The sequence below is a fragment of the Trichechus manatus genome, unplaced genomic scaffold (assembly GCF_000243295.1).
Source record: "Trichechus manatus latirostris isolate Lorelei unplaced genomic scaffold, TriManLat1.0 scaffold00038, whole genome shotgun sequence".
Classification (NCBI taxonomy): Eukaryota; Metazoa; Chordata; class Mammalia; order Sirenia; family Trichechidae; genus Trichechus; species Trichechus manatus.
The window spans coordinates 19,197,900-19,223,723 of record NW_004443974.1 but is presented as its reverse complement, the minus strand read 5'-3'; the positions used below and the strand labels follow the sequence as shown (position 1 = coordinate 19,223,723).

Sequence of the window (25,824 nt, the reverse complement as noted above, 5' to 3'; positions counted from 1 at the left end):
CAAACCTGTTAAGGTAGGAGAAAACAGACGACATCAACTCGGCCGAGAAAGCTGGGCTTCAAAATAATGTCTAGACTATTTCTATGTTGTTTTGACCAATTTACAGGTGTAGCATGTGTCTTCCTTTCCCTCTCATGGACATTCAATCTGCCCGGCACTCATTAGGCAAACATCTACTGTGCTGCCCTAGTTCAAGAACTGGAATTGCCCACGCATGGGCAAAAGCAGCCCCTGACAGAAGAGGCCTGTCAAAGAGTATAACTGCAAATGTAAAAGCGAAGAGTTTGAGAGTGCCCTCACATACTTTCTAGGGGGGAAGACACAAAATATTGGGTAAATGCAAAACAAAGTGATGTACCCTGTCACACAGGTACAAGCAAAGTGCCAGGCCAGCAGAGACCCATGTAAGGGTCAGAAAGATTGCATATTACGTTAGTTCAAAGATTACAGTCCATGTTTATTCTTTTCATAGTTTAGAGTTTTCAAATGCATTTTATCATGAATTCCATGTCCTGCTTGCTGACGTTGTTTTATCCTGCTGTGTGGTGGCCTTGTGCAAGGAAGGGCAGGGCTCCTAAGCCAGACCAGCCAGAGCTCTGTACTGTGTTTCCTTTCAGCTGGCATACATCGGATACCTGATGCTCTTCAACTATATCGTGTTAGTGAAGATGGAACGCTGGCCTTCTACGCAGGAATGGATTGTCATTTCCTATATTTTCACCTTGGGAATAGAGAAGATGAGAGAGGTAACTGCTTTCAAAAAAGAGGACATTGCAGAAAAAAAGTGGCTATAATCATAACAGAAATCAACTAAAGTTTATTTAATGTATGATTTGCAAATCGGGGTAACATTTCCAACTACAGAGTCAAAAATGTTCCAAAGTAGAAAGATCTTTCACAGATTATTATATTCCATCTTATCACTAGTAATTAAACATTGCTATAGAAACAGGGAATAGAACTTATAAAACAATTTGAGGACATGCCTGATTCCATATCGCATTGTTCTTGAAGAACAATTAAAACAATTACTGATTGACCCTAAGACAGAGCTTTTAGTCTGACCTTTAGAGTTTCTGTTGTCAAAACTGCACATAGATAATTCTCTGAAAGAACATAATGCCCAAGGCAAGCATTCTTTACAAATTAAGCTAAATTACTGTTGGGCTTAAAGGTGACTTTTAGGAAACCAGTTTTCTCAAGGCTCAAGGTTCAAAGACCATCTCAAGATGATAGTTTGGTTAGATAATTTTCAACCTCCATGGAATCCATAAATCTGCATGAGAATTAAAAACTCCATTCCTCTCTAGTTACACTTGTGGGTGGAAGGGAAAGGGGAACACTCAGGATCCAAATTAAGCCAGAGACTATTTTCTCTCATGCTGCCACAGAAATAATGGATTTGACTTCATAAGCTACTTCTTTCCTTCTTTGACAAACCTGGGGAAGCTGCACAGTATGATGTTTATAAGGTCGTCATTCCATAAGGACTTAGGATTTAGTCTCTGTTCTACTAACATCATTCTGTTGCACCAAGAAACACTTCAGCTGACTTCCTGTTTGAGCTCCAGCAGTATCTCTGAGGCTCTTTACACCCCTCTTTCCTTGTCCCTATAAACATGACTTTTACAAGTTTTCCACTATTAACTCCCATTTCAACTCCCTGCTATGGGTCTCTTCGGGCTCCTTCCACTAATACCTGTGGGTTTCCAAATGAATTTCAGCAGCTCTAGAGGAACTACAGGAGTCCCTGAGTGGTGTAAAAGGTGAACATGCTTGGCCGTTAACTTAAAGTTGGAGGTTCAAGTCTACCCAGAGGCAGTGGCATCTCTAGGTTGGTGTCACCCAGTGCAGTGACTCATGGTGTCACCCCCTCCATGCTAATGACCACAATATGGTAGCTAAAACACCAGAAAATTTGACAACATCAGCGACTATAAAAACACCAGCAGCAATGAAAACAACAGTGCATGTTTGCAGTGCATGCAAATGAAACCCCACGATTCAGGATTATTGTAATTGGGTAATAATGACAGCTCTGACAGAGCTCATGAGAAGTTTCAAAAAGTAAATTAGCATAGAGTTTTAGCCTTGTAGGTATATTGATACGCATAAGCTGGGCTTATGAAAAATGTTTTTGTTGTTATAACTACAGGGATATTTTTATTAAAAATAATAAATTTCTGCTGAAACACTGCACAAAAATGTTATAGACAGTCATTTTGGTGTCACCCCGTCTGACTGTTTCACCTGGTGTGGTCCACACCCCCCACACCCTCCTAGTGATGCCACTGCCCAAAGGCGCCTCAGAAGAAAAGCCCAGTGGTCTATTTCTGAAAAATTAGAAGACCCGTTGAAAACCCTATGGAGCACAGTTCTACTCTGACACACATGGGGCCACCATGAATCCGAGTTGACTCAACAACTGGAAAAAAAAGAAAATGAATGTGATCAAGAGAATCCACAAGAGGGCTCTGCAGCCCTGCTCAGAGCTCTCCACAAACTACTACTCCAAAAGAGAAAAGCCATTTGGGAAGGCAGGCTTGTGTGGTACTGATGATTCCTGTGCATTTTCCCAAGAACTGCAGTCAGTGGGAGAGGCCCTTTTCTAGAAAAATTGCTCCCTGTCAAGTCCACTGCTTCTTCAAGGGCTCCGGAACAGTCCTAGTCGCTGTATGGGGTCCGTAGAAAAAAGATTTCCTACCAATCCACAAACTCACCATCACCTTCATAACTGAGACAGGTAAAGAGCCCCTTATCTTCTTGGGTTTCTGCTCAGGAATGTTCCCCTGCAGAGAAAAAGATGCATATCTATTACCCATGGCAGGTGGGTCAATTCCAACTCATGGTGACCCCAGTGTTCCAGAGTAGAACCTCTCTGTAAGGTTTTCTCAGCTGTAATCTTTATGGAAGCAGATTGCCAGACCTTTCTTCTGTGGTACCTCTGGGTAGATTCAAACAGCCAACCTTTAGGTTAGTAGTCAAGAGCAAACCATTTGTACCATCCAGGACTTTGCAGTGTCTGTTAGACATAGTTGAGTTGGAATCATAAAAAATCTCTTACCTATATTTAGTGCCCTTCTCTTAGATTTTTAAACTGCCTTGAGGATATTTAAATTCTAATTAACATCCCCCCATCCTGAGAGCTTAGGAGGCAGATATACTTGTCCCATTTTATAAGGGTCTAGACTTAAAAATAAATAAATAAATAAATAAATGCCTTGCCTTGCTCCAACTATTCTAAACTTAGGTCTTTTCATCCACAGTGCCTTCTATTTCTTGGCCATAAAAATGGATTTCCCATTTGTAAACTGAAAAACAGTGATAAATCTGCTTTGGTCTTTGTGTAGCTCTCTGAGAACAGAGGCCTGGTGCTGTGAGAGACTCTGTGTGGTAACACGCCAGCTCTTGCTCTCCTGTGACTTAACACCCAGATGCATATTCCTTCCCCAAGATAAGCAGAAAAGGGAAAGACTTAAGCAGGGAGACTGGAATCTCTCCAGGGACTAGACTGGAAGAATACAGGGAGCAGTCTGTACTCCACGGACTGTTCTGATGGAGCTTGCCAGACAGGCAGGCTGCCAGGAGCCCCAGGCCTGGATATTCATTTCTTCTGAGGCGGCATATAATAGCCAAGAGAGCAGTGCATTGGAGGCTGGGATCAGGAAGGGGTGAACCCAAGAGTCCTTACTTCTGAGGAAGTTGTGAGGAGGGAGGCACCTTAGTGTCTGACTTTTGCCTCTGTGATGAGGTAGCCCATCACACCCTGTGCCTCTTCCCCTGAACTCGTTAATGAAATGCTGGACTATCCAAGGGAGTGAGCTGCCCACAAGTCCCCAAGCATTTGCGACTCCTCACAGACAACAAGCAGGCCCCCAGCATCTCAGATGCAAGATCCGGGAAACATGGAAAAGTCTGTAAGCTTCCGTGTCTTCTTAGGGATATACAAGGCAGGCTTTGTGGTTTCACATGCCGCCAGCCCATTCCCAGCACCACATACTTCAGCAGGTAGTCACCAAAACAAGCAATGATAATCCCTTAATAGCATGTCACTGTTTATAACATACGCTGGGAGACATTATCTCATTTTGATCCTCCTTCCCACAACTCTGTGAGGTAAATGGCACAGCTTCATTACATCCCCATTTTATAGGCATGGGAACTAAGACTCAGAGGGATTAAACCATTGTCCTGTATCCCACAGCTAGAAAGGAGGAGAGCTAGGTCTAAACCTGACTGATACATCTCAACGCTCACCGCTTTTTCCACTCCCCAAGGGGAGTCCCTGGGTGGTGCAAATGGTTAACATACTCAGCTCACCAGAAGATTGGAGTCCACCAAGAGGTACCTGGGAAGAAAGCCTTGGCAATCTACTTCCAAAAAATCAGCATTAAAAACCCTGTGGAGCACAGTTCTACTCTGACACACATGGGGCGCCATGACTCAGAATTAACTGGAAGCCAACTGTTAATGGTTTCCAAATCCAGACGCTCCTCAGAGTCCCTGGATTCTAAGGGAGGTACCTAAGAACTGACTCTAGAAGTGAGGGGGGCAGAGGGTGGAGGCTCTTCACCCTTCACTCCTGCTTTGCTCCACAGCCATTCTGCTTTTATGCCTTTTTTTTTAATGTTATAGTTTCACAAAAATATTTTCACTGTTTAAAAAATTATACTACAAACCCCTGCCATTCATTATGCTGCTTTTGACAATCTTAGGAAAGTGCGCCATATTAGGCAAAAGGCTGCAAAGCCTCTAAGGCATTGCCCTCCCCTCCCCCATCCCCACGTGCAGATTTTCCCTGGAGAAGACGTAGCCAGGGAGTGAGAAGTCATCGGACACCACCAGCTGCCAGAGTTCGTGATGGTTAGAAGAGTGGTTTCTCCAAGTGTGCTCATCCGCATCACCTGGGACCTTGTTAGAAATGCACATTCTGGGGCCCCGTTCCAGACCTGCTGAAGCAGAAACTCTGGGCGTGGGGCCCAGGAATCTGTGTTTTCACCAGCCCTCGGGGGATTCTGATGCTTGCTCCAGTTTAAGAAATCCTGGGCTAGGGTTTAGGGAGGAGATGCCACAAAGAATGAGGAAGGCTAGCAAGTAGTTCCAGGTGTCTTGCTCAGCCTTCTAAATCTCAGCTCTGGCTTCTTAAGGCATTCCTTCCTTAGTATTTTAGGCCCAGGTAACCCACTAAAGTGGAAATGAGGATTCCAATAAACAGCTGCAGATTAGACCCGCCCCTGGCTTTTCTCTTTTCCCATGGGAGGTCCTGAGTGGAAACTGTGGGTCATGGCTTGAAGAGATGGAAATCTCAGGAGTCTTGGTGCACAGCCTCACTAAGCTGGCCTCCCTGGTTCCCCTGGCTGTGGGGCAGGATGAGTGGTGACTCTGCCATTCAGCTGTGCATTTCATAGAGCCCACATATCACAGCAAAAAGGGCCCTCTAACTTCAAGGTATGGAGCCCTGGTGGTGCAGTGGTTAAGAGCTTGGCTGCTAACCAAAAGGTCATCAGTTCAAATCCACCAGCCACTCCTTGGAAACCCTATGGTGCAGCTCTATGGGGCAGTTCTGCTCTGTCCTATAGGGTCACTATGAGTCGGAACCAACTTGACAGCAACAGGTTTGGGTTTTTTGTTAGGTTTAAGGTAAGTCAGAGTCCCACCCAGCAAGAAGGATACAAGAGGGACTGGAGCATTGCTGTGAGGTGTCTGCAACAGTCAGTCAGTCAACAAATATTTATTGAGTGTCTGTTATGTAAGTAGACCCTGGGAACAAAGAATCTGCCCTCAGAATTTACAATCTGGCTGAGAGAGATGATAGATAGATAGATAGAGACAGACAGACAGATGATAAATAATGGATAGATGGCTAGGTGAATGGATGGATGGATGAATAGATACACAAACACACACATATAAGACATACAGAAGGTAATTCCATATAGTGATAAAGTCTTCAAAAAATAGGGTAATAGAGAGTGACTTGGAGTCGTGGGAACCACTGAAGCTAGGGTGGTCAAGGAAGGCCTTCCTAAGAAGGAGAAATTTTAGCAAAGACCTTGAGGTCTTTGTCAGCTATGCAAAAATCTGGGAGAAGGAAGTGCCCAACAGAAGAAACCAAGTGCCAAAGGTCCTGAGCATAGAATGGACTTGTTATGCTTAAGAGCAGCCACTATGGCTATAGGGCTAAAAGAGGGCGAACATGGTGGGATGTCAAATGAGGCCATGTTAAGGGGTTTGGATTTTTTTCTATTTATAATGGAAGTCAACAAAAGGTTTTCACATTCAACTACCATAATTTGCTTTAGTTTTGTTGTTATGTCTCTCAAGTCTCTGTTTTTAACTGAGGTATAATTTACCTATGGCAAAATTAACAACTCAGAAGGATACAGCTTTTACCTATGCAGACAACCATGTAATCACCATCCAGATCATGACTTAGGTTTAGGATCATTATGTGTGCTGCTCAGAGAAGGGATTGAGGGCAGGTGGGCAAGAGTGGAGGCAGGGATACCAGTTAGAAGCTGTTGGACGTATCTGCAAGATGTGATAGGGTTTAGAATAGGACACTAGCAGTGGAGGTGGTGAGAAGTTGTTGGATTAGATTATATTTAGAAATAGAGGCGATAGGACTTGTTAATGCAGAGATGTGGGGTGTGACAGAGAGGAATGAAGGAGTCCTCCTGAGTTAGTGGCTGAGTAACTCAATATGGTGATGCTATTTACTGAGATGAAGGAGGGCTTGGGAGAAGATTTGCAGGGTATTAGAAATCAATAATTTTATAGCAAAACCCTAATGTATGTCTTATAGTTGTAAGAAAACCCAAAAGATCAAATGTATTTCTTCTATCTTCTTCTGGAATATTTACATCTGGATGGCCTAAGCTTAGCTCAGTGGTACATTCATAGCATGTAAGCATTCAAGTAGACACAGGTATACAATGCAAGCTACTGATATCAGCTAACAGAACAACCACTCTCCAACCAGGCTGGAAGTACAGACAGAAATCAGGCCTAACTCCACTTCTTGCCTGACTTTTAGATTCTCATGTCCGAGCCAGGGAAGTTGCTACAAAAAGTGAAGGTGTGGCTTCAAGAATACTGGAATGTCACAGACCTCATAGCCATTCTTCTGTTCTCGGTGGGAATGATCCTTCGTCTCCAAGACCAGCCCTTCAGGAGTGACGGAAGGGTCATCTATTGTGTGAACATAATTTATTGGTACATCCGTCTACTAGACATCTTCGGCGTGAACAAGTATTTGGGCCCCTATGTGATGATGATTGGAAAAATGGTAAGCAGGGTCTTCTAATTCCATGTTATAATTTCTCAGAGAGAAGTGGTAATAATAGGAAGTGGAAAATAATTCTTTGGGGCCTGCTATCAAAGTCTACATGAGATGGTCCTAGCGTTGTGTGGGATTTTTTTTATTCGTTTGTTTTACATAACTCATTCTGAATGTTTGAAATTTTTATTATATCTATATGCATAACTGGAGAATTAATCACTCATTCACTTACTGAAAAAATATATAGAAATCATCTATTTTGTGCCAGCACTGGGCTAGGAGTTGGGTTTACAAAGATGCTCTTTCCAGGAGACTGAAGGTAAGAGAAAGAGAGAGAGAGAAGTAATTACCATACAGTATGAGAATGCTGTAATAGAGATGTGTATAAAGTACAACAGGAGCAAAGAAAAGGGAATGTAAGTCAGGGAAGGCTTCACATAGAGGTTACATTTTAGCTGGGTCTTAGAAGAGAAGTGGATCTCCACTCCAAATTTTTAATGAAGTGCTAGAAAAATGCCTTCCCTTACACAAAGATAAGAAGAATATAATTTGGGTTGTGTTGAGTTGAGGTGAATTTAAATTGAACGTTAAATTCTATCACTATATCATGTGTATTGTCATACTACCAGAAAATGATGTCTGTTAAGAACTAGGTTCTAGAATGATGTTCCTACTTAACTAATTCTTAAAAAGAGAATCCCAAGTGGCAAGCTAACATACTTCCCCACAAATAGCCATGGTCCCATCCCAACTCTCCTTGACCACACACCAGTTCCAGACTTCTCTGTAAAGAGAGATCCCTAGGAGGCCAGCTGCAGTGTAAAGTTGGGAGTGCATGGGTACAGCAGCTCCCTCCCCACCTCACTTAAGGAAGAATCAGATCCTGAAGCCCAGAAAGTGGATGCTTTATATCAGTTCCCTCACTTTTCCAAGTCTGTCCCCTACCTCACCTTTACAAGACACAGATGGAAAATACAAATCTATCCATTCTACCATGACAATCACCTCATACTGAAAAACCCGTTTGCTAATAGCCTCCACTCAGTTTAGACTTCCATTGTATGAGCTGTTGAAACCAACAATTGGTCAATAGATGTTCTTTATCACTTTTCACTCAGGATTTACTATATATGCTATTGCTGCTTACCTTTTGGGCGGCAAATCAATATTTTTTTAAACATCTTTATGAGTGTGGAATTCTACTGAAATGAATCTTAAATAACCAAAACTCTTTCTACAAAAGCACTGACGAACTCATGCAAAAGGATGGAGAATTCGAACCTAAAACAAAGGAGTTATGAGATCTAGAGCAATTTCTCTATCCTCTTTGAAATTCAGTTTATTCGTTTCTAAAGTAGAAATAATAAATGCGTATCTTGTAGGGTTGCTGTGATGATTAGAACTAAGACATGTTAAATGATTAACTCAGTGTCTGGCTCACAGTAGGTGGTTGATAATTGCCTGTTACTGTGTTCATATTATGTTTTTTAAAGTACAATGGAAAAAAGTAAAAAATGATGAGCATAGTTAGTCCGCTGTATCCCTAACCCCTTCATAAGGAAGCTTGGTATTTACAATACCAGCATTTTTTTTTTTTTGGCAAATATCAACAATCCCACTCTAGAGAGGAAAAACTTGAATTCAACAAGCTTGAGTTACTTACCCAAAGCTGAGCTCTGGTTCAATTAAGGATTTTTGACTAAGGGAAAAAAAAATACATACATACATATATATATATATATATAATGCTATTATACTCCTGTTATAGCTTCTTTGTACTTTAATGATTAATTGGAAATTGTGGTGAAAATTCCTATGTCTAAAAGCAGGGAGTCTCAACCTACAGTCTGTGGATGGGCTTAGGAGGGAGGCTCTTATGGGTCCTCCCCCCAGTTTATATCTAAATATGTGTGGGTTATGAATTTTCTGGAAAGAGAAGACAAGCTTACATGAGATTCTCAAATGTATCTTCAAATGGACGCAATAAAGGTGAAGAATGATAATGTCAGCTGCAATATTAGTCCATGGTTTCTCAGCCTGGGCACAATTAACACTTTGGACTGGATAAGTCTTTACTGGAGGACTGTTCTCTGTATCATAGGATGTTTAGCAGCATCACTGGTCTCTACCCACTAGATGCCAGTAGCATATCCCCCCTACACTTATGACAACAAAAATATCTCTAGATATTGACAAATGTCCCCTGTGGTGGTAGGGGGAAAGCAAAATCACCCCCTGTTGAGAACCAGTGTATTAGGAGATTCCATAATCTGATCATTTGTTTCGTCTAACTGATTCTTACCTGATTTTATTTCAATAAATAAAAACTGAAAAGGCCTAAACAAACCAAATATATTACTTTAAAAAGGCTAGGTCACATTTAAGTTCTAGAAGTAACTAAAGTCATACCAATGCAGCAAGATTATTTTAAAATGCACGTCTGTTATTTGAATAATGGCATAATTATCCCCAGTTTTGACTAGAATGAAATCTTACTAATGAGTGAGCAAGAGAGGCTTACTGCATTTTTTCTACCTTCTAACTTATGAATGGCTTCGTTTATCAGTCAAGAATAAGTAGAAAATGACTATATTTGGGGACTTTGCTTCTATTTCATTGTTTCATTGGGTTTTTAGGACAATTAGGTCAATAACTGAGTCACTGATCCAGAAGATCAGTAAAACATGCATGTTGAATTTATCAGTGAACCAGATGGGCTGTTGGGATGGGAACTATAAAAAAATGCCCAGATGTGATCATATCGAAAGCCCTTCAATATCAGGAAGTCCCTGTTCAATGATAAACAGCCAAGTAACTCACTATGCCATGATCTAGGGACAGACAGCTGCTAGGATTCCTGGACACAACAATGATCGGGCTCATTTTGAAATTGGTTCTATGAGCATTTGTGTTATAAAATAAACAGCACACCAAATGCCTTACAGCATGGAAAACCTTTGAAGCCAGTACTATTCCAGCTGAACTGCAGGTCCCGGGATCACTTAACAGAACCTTGACCCTTTCCATCATATTCCACTTCCAAATGGAATTCAGAATGGAATGTAATACTAAGCTCACTTTCATAATCCAGCATAAAAACAATAATAATAATAGCCATCATTTACTAAGTGCCAGATATCGTGTCAGACATGTCATTATTCTTGCAGCCCCATAAAATAGGTTTTAGTACCCTCATGTAACAATTGAATAAGCTAAGGCTCAGCAAGGGACAAAGACAGGATTCAAACTCATGTCTATTTGACTCCACAGCCTGTCCTCCTTCCAACTCTAATGATAATAATAATAATACATTAACATTAACTGAGAATTTACCACGTTAAGTGTTTCACATGTATCTCATTTAATTCTTACAAAAATAATATACATTATTGTTGTTGTTATCCCCAATTCATAAATGTACCCACCAAGGTTAAGCAACTTGCCTGAGGCCACCCAGCTAGAGGCAAAGATGAAAACCTACGCAGTCTGTCACCCAAGAACATATGCTTAATTTAACCCAGCATATATTCTCCCCTATAGAATTTTTGCAAAAAAATAATTTTTGACTATTACGAAATATAAAGATATTTATAAGAATGGGATGGAATCAGCTCTCTTAATATGGAACCAACTAGACAATGTAGCTTTATAAACAAAGGTAACCAGCCCCAGTTCTCACAAATAATACTCTATTTCTACATTTCACTCTACCAGATTATGGTATTTGTATAGAAATTAAGACTTCTTTGAAATATATGAAGCTGAGTGTTTGGAAAGAATGTTTCTTCTCTTTGAGTATTTGTTTTGACCCTTGAGATAGATATCACAATCAATCTGAGAGGAAAAACTCCTGAGAAATTAAATTAGAGCAGTTGATGTATTTACTGGCTGAGTTTTCTTGGGCCAGACTAGCTCATGTATCTCATGAGTACCACCTTGCTCTCCCCACCCATCTTTTAATTAGTCTAAATAAGCCCAACATTAGATCCCATTAGTGTTTTTTCATTGATTGAACTTTTTATAAGTAAATGATGAAAGAATTTTACAAAATTAAAAAGAGAACAAGCAAGAGAAAATGAAAAACAGACCCATGTTTCCTATAATACTGTTTCAACACCGTTGGCTCACTCGCTTTAGGAGAGATCTGGGACCACTAAGCTGTGGAAGAAATAACAGTGAACTGGCACAAATTTTTAAGGACAGTGAACAAATATGAATGAACATCAAATTTTGAGATTCATATTTAGTTTCAAAGTCATATAATAGTTGTACAGTAGATTTAGAAATTGCCTTAAAAGTTGATTAACTGAGTCAATATATATTGGGACCTTAGGGTCGTAAGGCATACAGGAAGGCTGTAATGCTTGAAACCCAATAATCCAAAACAGGCACCACTGAACGTGCTGTTTTAGAATATGCTCATTGGAAGCCTTCATTGTCGTTGATGAAATGATCATTAGTCTTTCTTTGTGGATGGACAGCTCTTCAGGAAGTTTGCTATCCAAAAGAAGATAGTCTTTTGTGTTAGATGGTTTGATGCAAACCAATCTCTAACTAGATTAAGCCTAGAAGGAATGTACTGATTTATAGAAGGGCATGATGGAACTGGCCTTAGGGGGCTTCAATAACTAGGGACTCAAACGCTACCAGATGTGTGTCTCTCTCTCTTCCTCATGCGTATCTGCTTCATTCAGTCGTATCATTTTCCCTAGTGGGAGACTGACCTAGCCTCAGACACTCTGAATTCACATCATTACAGAGAGGGAAAGGGAATGTCAGCTGAAACAAATCTAAAGAAAGGATCTTGTTGGCCTATCATGTGCCATTTGCCTACCTCCTATCACTGTTGCCAAGGAGTGAGTTACATGATAAACCTAGCCTGGAAAACATACCTACCTTGTAGCCAAAATAGGTGGGACATGTTTCTAAAAAAAGGAGGTAATAGGTCCTGTCAAGGCAAAAACCGTAGTCACTGTATCCTCATCTATTTTGGGTGATAAGAAGAATGTACATTAGCATATGAGAAACAGATCCCAGATAACATGTATCATGGAAACAAACAAGGAAGACAGGAGTAAAGAAGAATAAAAGAACATTGTACTAGAATGCAGTTCAGGGAATTTTATAAACATGTCAAGATGAAAATCTAGCATGCCAATAGCAAGCACAGATATGGGTCATTAGGCTACAAGATTCTAATACTTAAGAAAATACCTTCTGTGGCTGATAGGATACCTTGCAGAAGTAAGTACAGAAAGAATGGTTCTCTGAGGGACTGGTTTATGATGGAAGATCGTGGAATGGAGGTGGGGCCACAAGAAGAAGACCATATATCATGAATATTTAGTTTGTCCTAGCTTTGTTCACAATTAATTGTCTTGAGCTTTCCAACTCATTAGCCTTTCAAAACTTCGAAAGGAAATGTATACCATTGCAATAGTCCTTGAAATAGTTCAACTATCCCAATTCCAATTTTGCTAAAAAGAAAGAGGAGGACACTCACCTCCCCGAGGAGAAGAGAAAAAGTTAGAAGTCCAAGCTTCTGTGTTATATGACTCCCATGCAAACATTTGACTGGGTCCCATAGACAGCAAATGAAAATGAAGAGGCTTGCTTTTTGTAAAATGCTTTTTGAGTTATTGATAAGACTCTGTGGACATTGGCTTCAATAGACAGGTGTTCTTTTATTGGAACACAACTCCCTATTTAAACATCCTTTATCAGCATTATAGAAAGTGCATCTTCTTCAGAGATTTCCATCAATGTCAGCATTCACAGAAACACTCAATTACATGGGTTTTCTTTTGCTTCTCCCTTTGCTTCCCCACCCTTTCCAGATGATAGACATGATGTACTTTGTCATTATTATGCTGGTGGTGCTGATGAGCTTTGGGGTCGCAAGGCAAGCCATCCTCTTTCCCAACGAGGAGCCGTCATGGAAACTGGCCAAGAACATCTTCTACATGCCCTATTGGATGATTTATGGGGAAGTGTTTGCGGACCAGATAGACCGTAAGCAAGTTTATGATTCTCATACACCAAAGTCAGGTATTTAACTTCAATTGAGTCATGTCTTTTTCGAGTTCATTTGTTTGTTCTCAATAAATGGCTCAAGATAGAGGACTGATTCCTAGCTTGCTATCTTGGAGGACAAAAATTACGGAAGGTGAATATATCATTTTAGCCAAGTTATTCTCGGGTATTTCTTCAGGTATGTCCTTCATGTGACACAAATCGATATCTGGTATGCCAAATTTGATCAAGAAGTGAACCATATTTTTTTAGTTTTTAAAAATCGAAATTCTTTTGGGATTCAAAATCCTGGGCCATGTGTTGAATATTTCAATATCAGAAATATATTATGTCACCACTCCTCACCCCAGCCCCGAGTCTTTAAAAAATAAAATCTTTGGGTTTGACTTCAGAACAGATAAACAATTCTCAATTTCGCCATCAGACTTCAGAGTGAGGGGAAACATCTGCATGAGGTTTTCCTTGCACTGGAAACTATTCTCCAATTCCCTTTCCCACTGTCTTAAATTATGTGCTATTGAGACTCATAGAAAGCTAGTATTTGTTGCCTGAAAGTATGGAAAATGCCTTAGGTCATAAACCCCGAGTCACTTGCTATAAATGCCAGGAAAAAATAGTATCTGTATCATAAGTGATTCAGTGTGGGAAGCAAACACCAGCAGACCCCTGATGTCTTGCGCCCTGATAGATGCTGGCTCTCTGGAATAAATACTCCTCTTGTATCAGGTTGGAAGATAGTTGTATCCTGGTAGTCTATTCCAGGTTTTATTCGGACCAAATGTCAGGACACACCTGCCTCATCATCACTATGTGGGAAGAAAGTATCAGGAAAGAAACACCTTTCTGTGTGAAGGAGTTGAGTCCCAGGAGCAACTATTTCTCATTTTCCCTGAGGAGTTAGCTCTAGAAATAACATCCCTCTAACATTGTTGAATTAACATTTTTCAAACATTTTTTGCTGACAGGCCAGCCCTCTGAGCCCTGGACTGTGGACATGGATTAGTGTTACATAACCAGGTAGTACAGCTTATTAAGAGCAGGAGCAGAGACTAGTCAGCACAACACACACCTCCTCTCCTCCCTCCCCACAGCCCCCTACCTGTGTGGACTGAGACCAGGAAAATAAGGAAAAATCACCTAAGAATGTGAGTCCCAGGCCTGTGAAGAGAGTATGTACGCATGCGGGCAACAGAACACACTAGTACGTCATCTTCCCTTCCTTGACAGATTTTCAACAAATACCCTTTCCTTCTCAAAATGAGTTATCTGGGGCAAGCACGCCTTCTTGGAACACCTAATTGGAACAAACATTCATTTCACAAGACTCAGCCAATTCACTGAGAAAGAATGTTAACTTCACCTCCCAGTTGTCATGTCTTCGGTTGGCAATGTGTAGCCTTCACCAAGACAGCTCTCCAGTGATAAGGGAAAAATCTTTTTGAGGTCCTCCTTTCAAAAAGTCCCTAAAGGTAAAACAACACTTAAAAAGCCCACCAATGATCATTGTCCTCAGAGATTAAATGTGCTGTTTTCCTCCCTAAGAATTTGCTTTTCCACTTGGTTGGATCAGTTTGCCTTTCCTGGTTCTCCTTTCCTCCCCCAAATGAGATGAAGACCCCAAGGGTGTTTTGACCATACGATATTCTGAGGCGGGAGAAGGAGGGAGGTGTAGGTATGTTTTATAAATGGGATTCTGTCTGTCCCTCTACAAGTGGCCATTTATTGATGTTGTACTATGAACCCAGCCTAGTGCAACAAACACCACCATCTGGCTGAATCAGAGGATTTACAATTGTTATTTTAAAAGAAGGGCTGATTGTAGTTTAGAACTTGAAACCTCCCCCCACCCCCACCCCCAGTGACAGAAGAGTGGTGCTTTGTGTGAGTGAAGTATGAAAATAGATTTCCCTGTTAATTAGATTTGTGGTGCTCTCTATGCGTGTGAGAATAAATTTCTTCCCCAAATCCCAATATATCACTGGCCCAACCTTGGATGGATACAACCTTTTGACCCCTTCCACCAACCATTTACCTTCCTTTTTAATGTTCTGAAATAACTGCGATAGTATTCTCCCCATTGTTCTAAGCTAAATCAGCCAGTTTTCTGTCTAGAGTGCTCAGGAGTATTTGTCCTTTCTCAAATGGGTTTAGAAGGCTGTCCCTAAATCTGTCATGACATTTGGCCAAGGTCATTGGAGATCCCAGTCCTCTAACTGATTTGATTTTCATGTTATGGCACTGGGTGGGCCCAACTGGGGTTAGGTGACTGCCCCACCCCATCATTCAGAAGAACTGCCAGGGAGACCCAAGTACCAAGGCTATTTGAGAAAGGCACAAATCATTTCGGCTGCCCTCTGGTGTCTTGCCTCTTTTCTGTGCCGTGTCCAGGTTGGTTTGTGAAGCATGTATTCAGGCTGATCGGATCTCATATCCACGTGGACTTACAGCCCTGCCCAGGGCCTGCCAATCGCAGCCTGTGGATGTGCCTTGTGTGGGCCTCTCCAAGTGCTGCTCATCCAAACACCCCTTCCCAGAGCGATCATCTCTAACGTAATGCACGCGCTCCATATCTAACTCTTTCTGTTGTGAACTTCAATATTGCTGAACCCATTTCATGTTTGGGAAAATAACCTCTTTCTTAATTGGAATGCATGTACATGACTGTACATGGATGTACATGATGGGGCTCTAGGATAGATTATTAACATCAGTCTTCCACCTCCAAAGGGAGGACAGCTTTCATTCCCTCACTTCCGGGAGGCAACGTTACCTAACTACAGATTTTTGACACGTGTTTCATCTTTTTTCCTAGTTTGTCCTAAACACAGAGGCTATCAATGAGGCCAAAGAATCTAGAATGAGACTTGTAAGGTTACTTTCCAAATGTGCTTAAAAACTAAAATTAAAAAAAAAAAAAGAATACAGTCATTGTAAAATCACGAAATAACTTAGGTGTTTTTCACCTCTGAACTGAATTGAACCAACATGAATGATAAACCCATTGCTGTTGAGTTGATTCCGACTCATAGTGATCCTATAGGACAGAGTAGAACTGCCCCATAGGGTTTCCAAGGAGTGGCTGGTGGATTCAAACTGCCGACCTTTTGGTTAGCAGCCAAGCTCTTAACCACTATGCCACCAGGGCTCGTCCAGCATTACTCTAAATTATCAGTAGAGGCTAAAATATTTTATTTGTTGTAGGGGGTACAGGGGAGTGCAGGAACGTGATTGGAGCAGAGAATGATGAAACTGGGGACGGGACCATGATGGTCTGTTCTACCTTGGAGACGTTGTCTAACACCCTGGTTTAATTAATGGGAACTGAATTTGCAGTTATTGTTCGTTTGGGTTTGTTTGTTGGTTCCCACCCCCAAACAGCCCAATCTTGTGTTCAGGTGTCTATGTTATGTATATATAAAACACTAGCTCTATAAGACCCAAACTACATGCTACCGTGAAATAGCATGGGTTCCAGCTTGCCAAATGCATCTCTGCCGTATGACGGCATCCTTTTGAGCAATCTCATTAGGATGACCTATGTTGCGTGGCTTCTGAGAGCTGGTCAGGATCCCACTGGAGCCTGAGGGGAGAAAGACCCCATAGAGGAGAGGAGCAGAGGAATAAACTTCCAGCAGGGTCTGTGCCAAGGCCGAGGGCAAAGCTAAATTAGATGGACTCTCGCCAGCTCAGAAATCTGGTTCTATGTTTTTATGGGTAAGGTGCCTGGAAGTACACCTTTGTTGGCAGAGAAAATGGGGTGCCTCTGGCTTCCTCTAGCCTCCGAATGAATGGGACTTTCATTTACTTACAGGGCATTCGTGTGTCGCCTGCCCTGCACTCAGATTCCCCAGGCTGAACCAGGGCAGGAGGAAAGTGAATCATGCTCTTGAATGCATTAAATAAGGGTCTAAATTTAGTCCTTCTTTCTACTTCTCTGAGTATTTTTACAAGTTTGGGTAGTAATGTGAAAGCAGAATGCCCAAAACTTACTTTCTACCATGGCAACTTACTATTATCCAGCCATTTTTGCTCACTGCAAAGTGAGTATTCAATCTACTTAATGCCTGGGTCAAGTTTTTTCTTTGGGCTTTTATTTTCCATATGAAATTAATAGATAATCTGGAGGTGGAGCATTTCATTTTTTGTTTGATTTTATTTATTTACTATTTAGTACAAAAGGTTTGCTGTGAAACAAACATCCTTGATCTTTTGTATCCACATTGTCTCTGAGATGTCGACTGGATTTCAAGTGTTGTTTTTGTCAGGAAACAAGGATCAAGTATGTGTGTGTAAAGCTAAAACATTTTCCTGCATTAATTTTTCCGCCTCAAATTATTTGCTCCTCACTTCAGGTGTGGAAATGAGAACCGCGCAAGGAGCCAGTCTCTAAAATATGCCTGCTTACGGTGATGCTCAGAACAGCATGAACAGAGAAAATGGCTATTGTTATGCATTCCAATCAGTAGACTCCAGTTCTCCCAACTCAGAGCTGTGCATCTGTTTGGTATTCGAGACTGACCTCCTCTAATGGATTCAGAGCACACAAATGCCTCACAGCTATAGCATGGGGAGTGTTGCCTGAGCCAAGAAAGTATTTTGGACAAGAAAAACTTGAGCCCATGCCAGCTTTTGGGAAAGGGGAGAAATTGTTTTGCTGGGTTTTGTTTTCAGAAATTACTAAGGAAGCAAGCCAATATGGGGCGCCACCCCCATTTTCTGTCCCTGAAAGTCAGCTCACATTCTAGAAAATACCCGCCCGACTTGTTTACTAATGCAAGCTGAAGCTAAACAACAGGGCTGTCTGCAAACAGGCCTGGGTGATGACTCAGTATGCTATTGTGGTCAACATTTGTTCCACTATCATAATATTCACTTAGCATTTGCTCACAGATTGGACTTTATTTTGAATTTGTTCTTCATTCAGTGGATATTTATTTTGTTCCTCCTGTGAGCTGGATATCGAGGTACAGAGATGCATGTGACACAGACATTGATTTCAAGTAGTTTAAAATCCAGGGATTTCCCTGGGTGGTGCAAACCGTTAACATGCTCAGCTGCTAACCAAAAGGTTAGAGGTTCAATTCCACCCAGAAGGCCCTTGGAAGAAAGGCCTGGTGATCTCTTTCTGAAAAATCAACCACTGAAAATCTTATAGAGCATAGTTCTACTCTGCCACATGTGAGGTCACCATAAGTCAGAATCAACTCGATGGCAACTTTTTTTTTTTTTTTTTACAGTTCAGGAAGGGCAAACTAACATCAACACCATAGAGAAGGAACCCAAGGAATAAAGTAGTCAGTTCTACCTAGAGTGGGAGTAGGGGTTCAATAGATGAGGCTTTGGAAAGAAAGGGAAGGTTGAACTGAGCCTGGAAATACGAGTGGATGCTTGTTAGGCAGATGGAATCAGGGAGTGTGAAGAGAGAAGAATGGCATTCCAAACTGAGAATTAGCATGGATGGAAAGTTCCAGGAACAACAAGTAATTTAGTATGACTCAGTGTCAGGAGGCAGGAAGCAGGACAGATGGGTCTAAAGAGAGAGTCAGGAATATAGACCATGGACTTATGCCTATGCCCCATGTTTAAGGTAGTACCATGACCAGATTCATGTTTCTGTCAGAGCCCTCCGGCAAAAGTGTGGGAGGTCTGTAAGAGGGGTTGAGATTGGAGGTGAGGGGTGATGAGGACATTAGCTAATGCAATACAGTTGGGATGGAGAAGATAGGAGCATGAGACTTTAAGAAGGTAAATCAGAAGGACCTGAACAAAAGTCAGATAATGCAGGGATGGAAGTGGGAGAGGTGGATGAGGATCTAAAAGAGAGAAGTTGGAGATCACTTGACATTTCTGGCTTAGTCAAAAGGGCGATGTCATTTACTGAGATAGAGAACCTGGGAGGAAAAGCTAATGGGGGAGGGGGATAATTTGTTTAGTTGGGGTTGGATTGAGTTTGAGGGTGCCTATGAGAATTCCAAGAAAACCACAAAGAAGGCTGTTTGGCACGTAGAACTCTGAAGCTCAGTAGAAAGAGCTGGACTGGAGATACAGATTTGGGGATCAAGACTATAACTACCAGTTAAAACCATGGAGTAGGTAAGCTTGCCAGAAAGCAGAAGCAGAGAGAAAAGAGAAGGCCAAAGCAGAATACTGAGAAGAAGGGAGTAGTCGATAGTATCAAATGCGAGAGAAAAGCCCAGTTAAGTAACATTCAATTTGACTTTTAGGAAGTCACTGGTGACTTTTGCCAGAGCATTTTCCATTCAGAGGTGAGTGCAAAAACCAATTACAGTGATTTAAGAGTAAATGAGCAGCAAGGCAAAGTATTTACTTAGGGAGGAGGGAGAAAAATAGTGCATATGCATGGGAAGGTGGGAGTGTGTCAATGAAGTCGGGCTTTGAGAAGAAGTCAAGTTTTAGAATCACCACTGGGGGGAATGGGAGCTTTCACTGAGTAGGTACGTATCAAAGGATTGCCTGTTGTTATTGCTGCTGTTGTTGTTAGTCGCGGTTGAGTCCATTCCAACTCACGGTGACCAGTGGCATCGTGAGGGGGGTGCAGGCTGCACTAGGTGACACTGTCACAGGGGGTGACACCAAAATGACTGTCTATAAAAATATCCCTGTAGTTAGTTATAATAACAGAAACATTTTTCATAAGCCCAGCTTACATGTATCAATAGACCTACAAGGCTAAAACTCTATGCTAATTTACTTTTTGAATCTTCTAATTCGCTCCAGTCACAGCTGTCATTATTACCCAATTACAATGACGCTTCAAATCACGTGGTTTCGTCAGCACGCAGTGTTGTTTTTGTTGCTGCCAGTGTTTTCACAGTCTTGATTTTGTCAAATTCTCTGGTGTTTTAGCTACAATATTGTGGTAATTAGTATTTGTGAACCTATACGGTAACTTTTCTGAGAATGAAGTAGTAATTAAAGGAAAAGAAGGAGTGATTTACAGGAATTATGATTTATGAGTAATATTAGTACAAAAAACACTACTGAGGATTCTGTATGGTCTGGTATAGGAGGAGGTCCATGGGGTGGCACCATGAGTTACCGCACTGGGTGACACCAACCCTAGTGATGCCACTGATGGCGACTCCATACGTTACAGAGTAGAACTGCTCCATAGGGTTTTCAAAGCTGTGACCTTTCAGAAGAAAATCGCCAGTCCTGTCTTCCAAGGCACCTTTGGGTGAGTTTGAACTGCCAACCTTTTGGCTAGTAGTCAAGCGCTTAACCATTTGCGCTACCAAGGGATGCAAGGATTGCCTAGGGCTACCCAAAACAAACCCATTGCCGTCAAGTCAATTCCGACTCATAGCGACCCTACAGGACAGAATAGAACTGCCCCATAGGGTTTCCAAGGAGCAGCTGGTGGACCTATTTATTTAGTTATGTGTTTTCTCAGTCAAGACTCAGCACCTCAGATACAGTCTCAGGAAAGGCAATTGGTTGGATTAATACAAGACCGACGCTACACCGTACCACTATGGCAGAAAGAAGATGCCGGCAAGAGTTCTTAAAATTATGCTTTATGAGGTATACGAAGTAGAGAGAAGAAAATAAAGATAAAATGTTGGTAAGTGACTATAAGGAAAAAGAACGGTCAAAGGATTAGTGTTCTAGACTGAGCAGCAAGGGCATTGAAAACTAAGGGTCCTTAGAATTATGACGATAAGATATTGTGATCAGAGAATGGTGAACTGGCATTTAGAATTAAGAGATGGAGCAGTTTAGGATAAGCCCAGAAGACGCTCTCCTTTTGAAATTAGCATGGCCTATGACGACAGAGAAACATCATTTTTCACCTTTCACAAAAATGAGCTGTTTATACCACTTTGGAAGACACAATTTTTCCTTAACCTTTTCTAGACTTGCTAATCCCTTACCTGCAGTTAAAGTTGGTGCTTCATTCATCCTGGCCACCTTCAGCCTCTGTTATAATTCTGGTTTTAACAGTGTTTTGGGGACACCATTATGTTTGCATGACTCCAAAGCCTATGACTTTTCACTCTATCACGAATACTCCAAGTAAGTTCTAGGTAACTCTGTGGAAAATAAAGTGTCAGCAGATGTAATATATTTAAAATTCTTTAAACCTTCCAAAAAAGCTCCAAACCACTTCCCAAAATGTTGCACCTGGGGGAGAAAAGTTGACTTCCCATCTAGCAGTTGGGACTATTTTGTCACCTATGAGGAATTCACTTAGCACTGAGGGGAGGAAAGATATTAAAACTATGTACCCATCTGAATGGAAACATAAATCCGTAGGTTTCCTTAAAAACTATCTTGGAACTGGTCCTGTTCAGCATGTGCAAAGTGATCTAAAAATGGGAGTCTGCAAGATTTGGAGAAGAAACTAAAAAATCTATGGCAATGCTAAATACTAAGCCAGCAATAGCAAACTTCAGGAAGAGTTTATGTGTGTGTCAGCAGAAAAGTAGCAGATAAGATTTATCATAAACATGTTTCAAATGAAATTAGTCGTCAAAAAACAGTAGTTGTCTAAACTCTAGCTAGATGCAATTGGCTACAGGTTAGGAAAGGTAATTGCAGTAAATTGAAAACTAGAGACACCTACATGGTATGTAACTCAAACAAAAACGATATTACACATCATCTAGAACAGTATTAAAAAGAAAATAGAAAAGGTTTTCCATACCTAATCTAAAGCTGTGGAGTATCTGTGCCTAGAACATCAAGTATAATTCTACTTACTGCCCTCAAGAAAGACATAAAGGCATTGAGCCAGAGAAGAGCAACCAGACCAATTAAGGGAATGAACGAAAAGCTGCGACTTAAAGACAGATCAAGAAGATGAGGACTCTTCACTCTGTAAAAATGAAAGTGAATATATCTGAAGTCCATGAGCTCACAAAGTGAATCTCTCTGTGGACACGTGAACGTGACTTGGTTCCCGAAATCCCAATATACTTGAACCGAGAATCTCTTGAAGTATGAGAAAGGTAAACCTAGGTCAAACAAAGAAATACCATTCTACAGAGTGGAGAGAGAACTTATGGAATATATTTCCCCCAAAAGATGTTACAGGAGAAATAAATTTTATTCTCAAGGAGAATTTTGAAATTTTTATCTTTTTAATCATAAAAAAAGGAGAGCCTCAACAAAAAGTAGATGGATTTTTTGTTCCCCCAAGAAACAATCTGCTTTTTTAAAAATTTATAATTTATTTTATTTTTGTTGTTGTTGAGAGTATACACAGCAGAACACACACCAATTCAACAGTTTCTACATGTACAATTCATTGTCACTGATTATATTCTTCCAGTTGTACAACCATCCTCCCCCTCCTTTTCTAAGTTGTTCCTCCCACATTAACATAAATTTATGGCCCCCTAAGTTTCTATCTAAGCTTTCAAGTTGCTGTTGTCAATTTGATCCCATATAGGTAGTTCTAAAGGAGCACAATGCTTAAGACAGACATTCTTTACTAGTTAAGCTAAATATTATTTGGTTTTAAAAAGACTTCAGGGGATATTTTTGGTTTAAGGTTTAGAGATTATCGCAGGGCAATAGTTTCAGGAGTTTATCCAGCCTCTGTGGCTCCAGAAAGTCTGGAGTCTTTAAGAGTTTGAAATTCTCCTATGCATTTTTCCACTTTTGACCGGGGTTCTTCTATGGAATCTTTGATCAAAATGTTCAGTAATCACAAATGCCAGAAGAGAAACTAGATAACTAGGAGCTCCTAAAAATCAAACACTTTTGCTCATCAAAAGACTTCACCAAAAGAGTCAAAAGACAACCTGCAGACTGGGAAAAAATTTTTGGCTACGACAAATCCGATCAGTGTCTCATCTCTAAAATCTACAAGATATTGCAAAACCTCAAGAACAAAAAGACAAATAACCAATTAAAAAATGGGCAAAGGATATGAACAGGCACTTCACCAAAGAAGATATTTCACGTGAAGAAATGCTCACAATCATTAGCCATTAGAGAAATGCAAATCAAAACTACAATCAGATAACATCTCACCCCAACAAGGCTAGCATTCATCCAAAAAATACAAAATAATAAATGTTGGAGAGGTTGTGGAAAGACTGGAACACTTATACACTGTTAGTGGGAATGTAAAATGGTACCACCACTTTGGAAATCGATTTGGTGCTTCCTTAAAAAGCTGGAAATAGAAGTACCATATGATCCAGAAATCCCACTCCTTGGAATATATCCGAGAGAAATAAGAGCCGTCACATGAATAGATATATGCACACCCTTGTTTATTGTAGCACTGTTCACGATAACAAAAGATGGAAACAACCTAGGTGCCCATCAACAGACGAATGGATAAACAAATTATGGTATATTCACACAGTGGAATACTATGCAATGATAAAGAACAACGATGAAGCCGTGAAACATAACATGGAGGAATCTGGAAGGGATTATGGTGAGTGAATTTAGTCAGTCACAAAAGGACAAATATTGTATAAGACCACTGTTATAAGAACTCAAGAAAAGGTTTAAACATAGAAGAAAACATTCTTTGAAGGTTGTGAGGTTGGGGAGGGAGGGGGAGGCTTATTCACTAACTAGTAGATAAGAATTATTTTAGGTGAAGGGAAGGACAGCACACACTACCGGGGAAGTCAGCACAACTGGACTAAACCAAAGCTAAGAAGTTTCCTGAATACAACCAAACATTTCAAGAGACAGAGTAGCAGGGGCGGAGGTCTGGGGACCAGACTTTCAGGGGACATCTAGGTAAATTGGCATAACAAAGCTTATTAAGAAAACGTTCTGCACCCTACTTTGGTGAGTGGCATCTAGGGTCTTAAAAGCTAGCAAGCAGCCATCTAAGATGCATCAATTGGTCCCAACTCACCTAGAGTAGAGGAGAATGAAGAACACCAAAGTCACAAGAAAAGTACTAGCCCAAGAGACAGAAAGGGCCACATGAACCAGAGACTGCATCAGCCTGAGTCCAGAAGAACTAGATGGTGCCCAGCTACCACAATTACCGCCCTGACAGGGAACACAACAGAGAGTCCCTGATGGAGCAGGAGAAAAGTGGGGTGCAGAACTCAAATTCTAGTAAAAAGACTAGACTTAATGGTCTAAGACTGGAGGAACCCTGGAAAGCCTGGCCCCCGGACTCTCTGTGAACCCAGCACTAAAAACATGCCAGAGGCCAACTCTTCAGACAAACATTAGACTGGACTATGGGACATAAAATGATACTCGTGAAGAGTGTGCTTCTTAGCTCAAGTAGATACATGAGACTAAATGGGCAGCCCCTGTCCGGAGATGAGATGAGAAGGCAGAGAGGGTCAGGAGCTGGTTTAATGGACACAGGAAATCAGGGGTAGAAAGGAAGAAGGTGCTGTAACAGTATAGGGAGAGCAATTAGGGTCACATAACAGTGTAGGTATAAATTTTTATATGAGAGACTAACTTGAATTGTAAACTTTCACTTAAAATACAATAATAAAATAAAAATGTTCAGTAATGGCAGCCAGGCATCATCCAGTTCTTCTGGTCTCAAGGCAAAGCAGGCAGTTATTCATGGAAGCAATTAGCCACACATTCCATTTCCTCTTCCTATTCCTGGCTCTTCTTCCTCTGTTGCTCCAAGTGAGTAGAGACTAATTTTTGTGCATTAGATGGCCACTTGCAAGCTTTTAAGACCCCAGGAACTACCCAATGAAATAGGAGTTAGAACAGAAATACTAAACATTATATTAGGCCAATTAACTGAGCTGTCCCATGAAACCATGACCTTAAACCTCCAGACCAAGGAACCAAATCCCATGACGTAATTGTACATAAGCAGCCTCAGCAGCTACTCTTGTTGTTGTTGTTGTAAATCTATCACACAACTTTTACCAGTTCAACTTTTTACGGGTGTACAACTTATTGACAGCAATTGCAACTCTACCCTTAATCAATGTGATTTTTTTCAATTACTGTTAACCCCTCTTCTCCCCCTCCTTCCACCCCTGGTAAACCACTAAGAAACTTTGGTCTCTATACATTTGCCTGTTCTTGTCTTTTTATAAGTGAGGTCATACAATATTTGTCCTTTTGTGATTGACTGATTTCACTCAGCATAATGTCTTCAAGCTCCATCTGTATTGTAGAATGCATCACAATTTCATTTCTCTTATTGGCTGCTTAGTATTCCATTGTATGTATGTACCACGTTTTGTTTATCCATTCGCCTGTTGATGGGCATTTAGGTTGTTTCCACCTTTTGGCTATTGTGAATGGTGCTGCAGTGAACATTGGTGTACAAGTATCTCTTTGAGTCTCTGCTTTCAAGTCTTTTGGGTATATACCTAGGAGTGGAATTGCTGGGTCATATAGTAGCTACCGAATGGGAATATATCTTTGGAAACTATACATCCAATAAGAATCTAATAACCAAAATATACTTAAAAAGTCAACAACAACAAAAAGACAGATAACTCAATCATAAAATGAGCAAAAGACTTGAATAGACATTTCACCAAAGAGGACATTCAAAATGACCACCAAACTCA

At 40.9% G+C, this 25,824-nt stretch overlaps 1 protein-coding gene across 1 annotated transcript in view; it reads left to right on the top strand.

Annotated features, from left to right (window-relative positions):
- The window catches only part of LOC101348343 (transient receptor potential cation channel subfamily M member 3), a 623,677-nt gene that overhangs the window by 533,802 nt on the left and 64,051 nt on the right, over positions 1-25,824 (top strand). Inside the window, exons 18-20 of the mRNA XM_004375847.1 lie at positions 618-746; positions 7,037-7,288; positions 13,120-13,294. Of these exons, the coding sequence (XP_004375904.1) occupies positions 618-746; positions 7,037-7,288; positions 13,120-13,294 (556 nt within the window). The remainder of the gene's footprint in view (positions 1-617; positions 747-7,036; positions 7,289-13,119; positions 13,295-25,824) is intronic.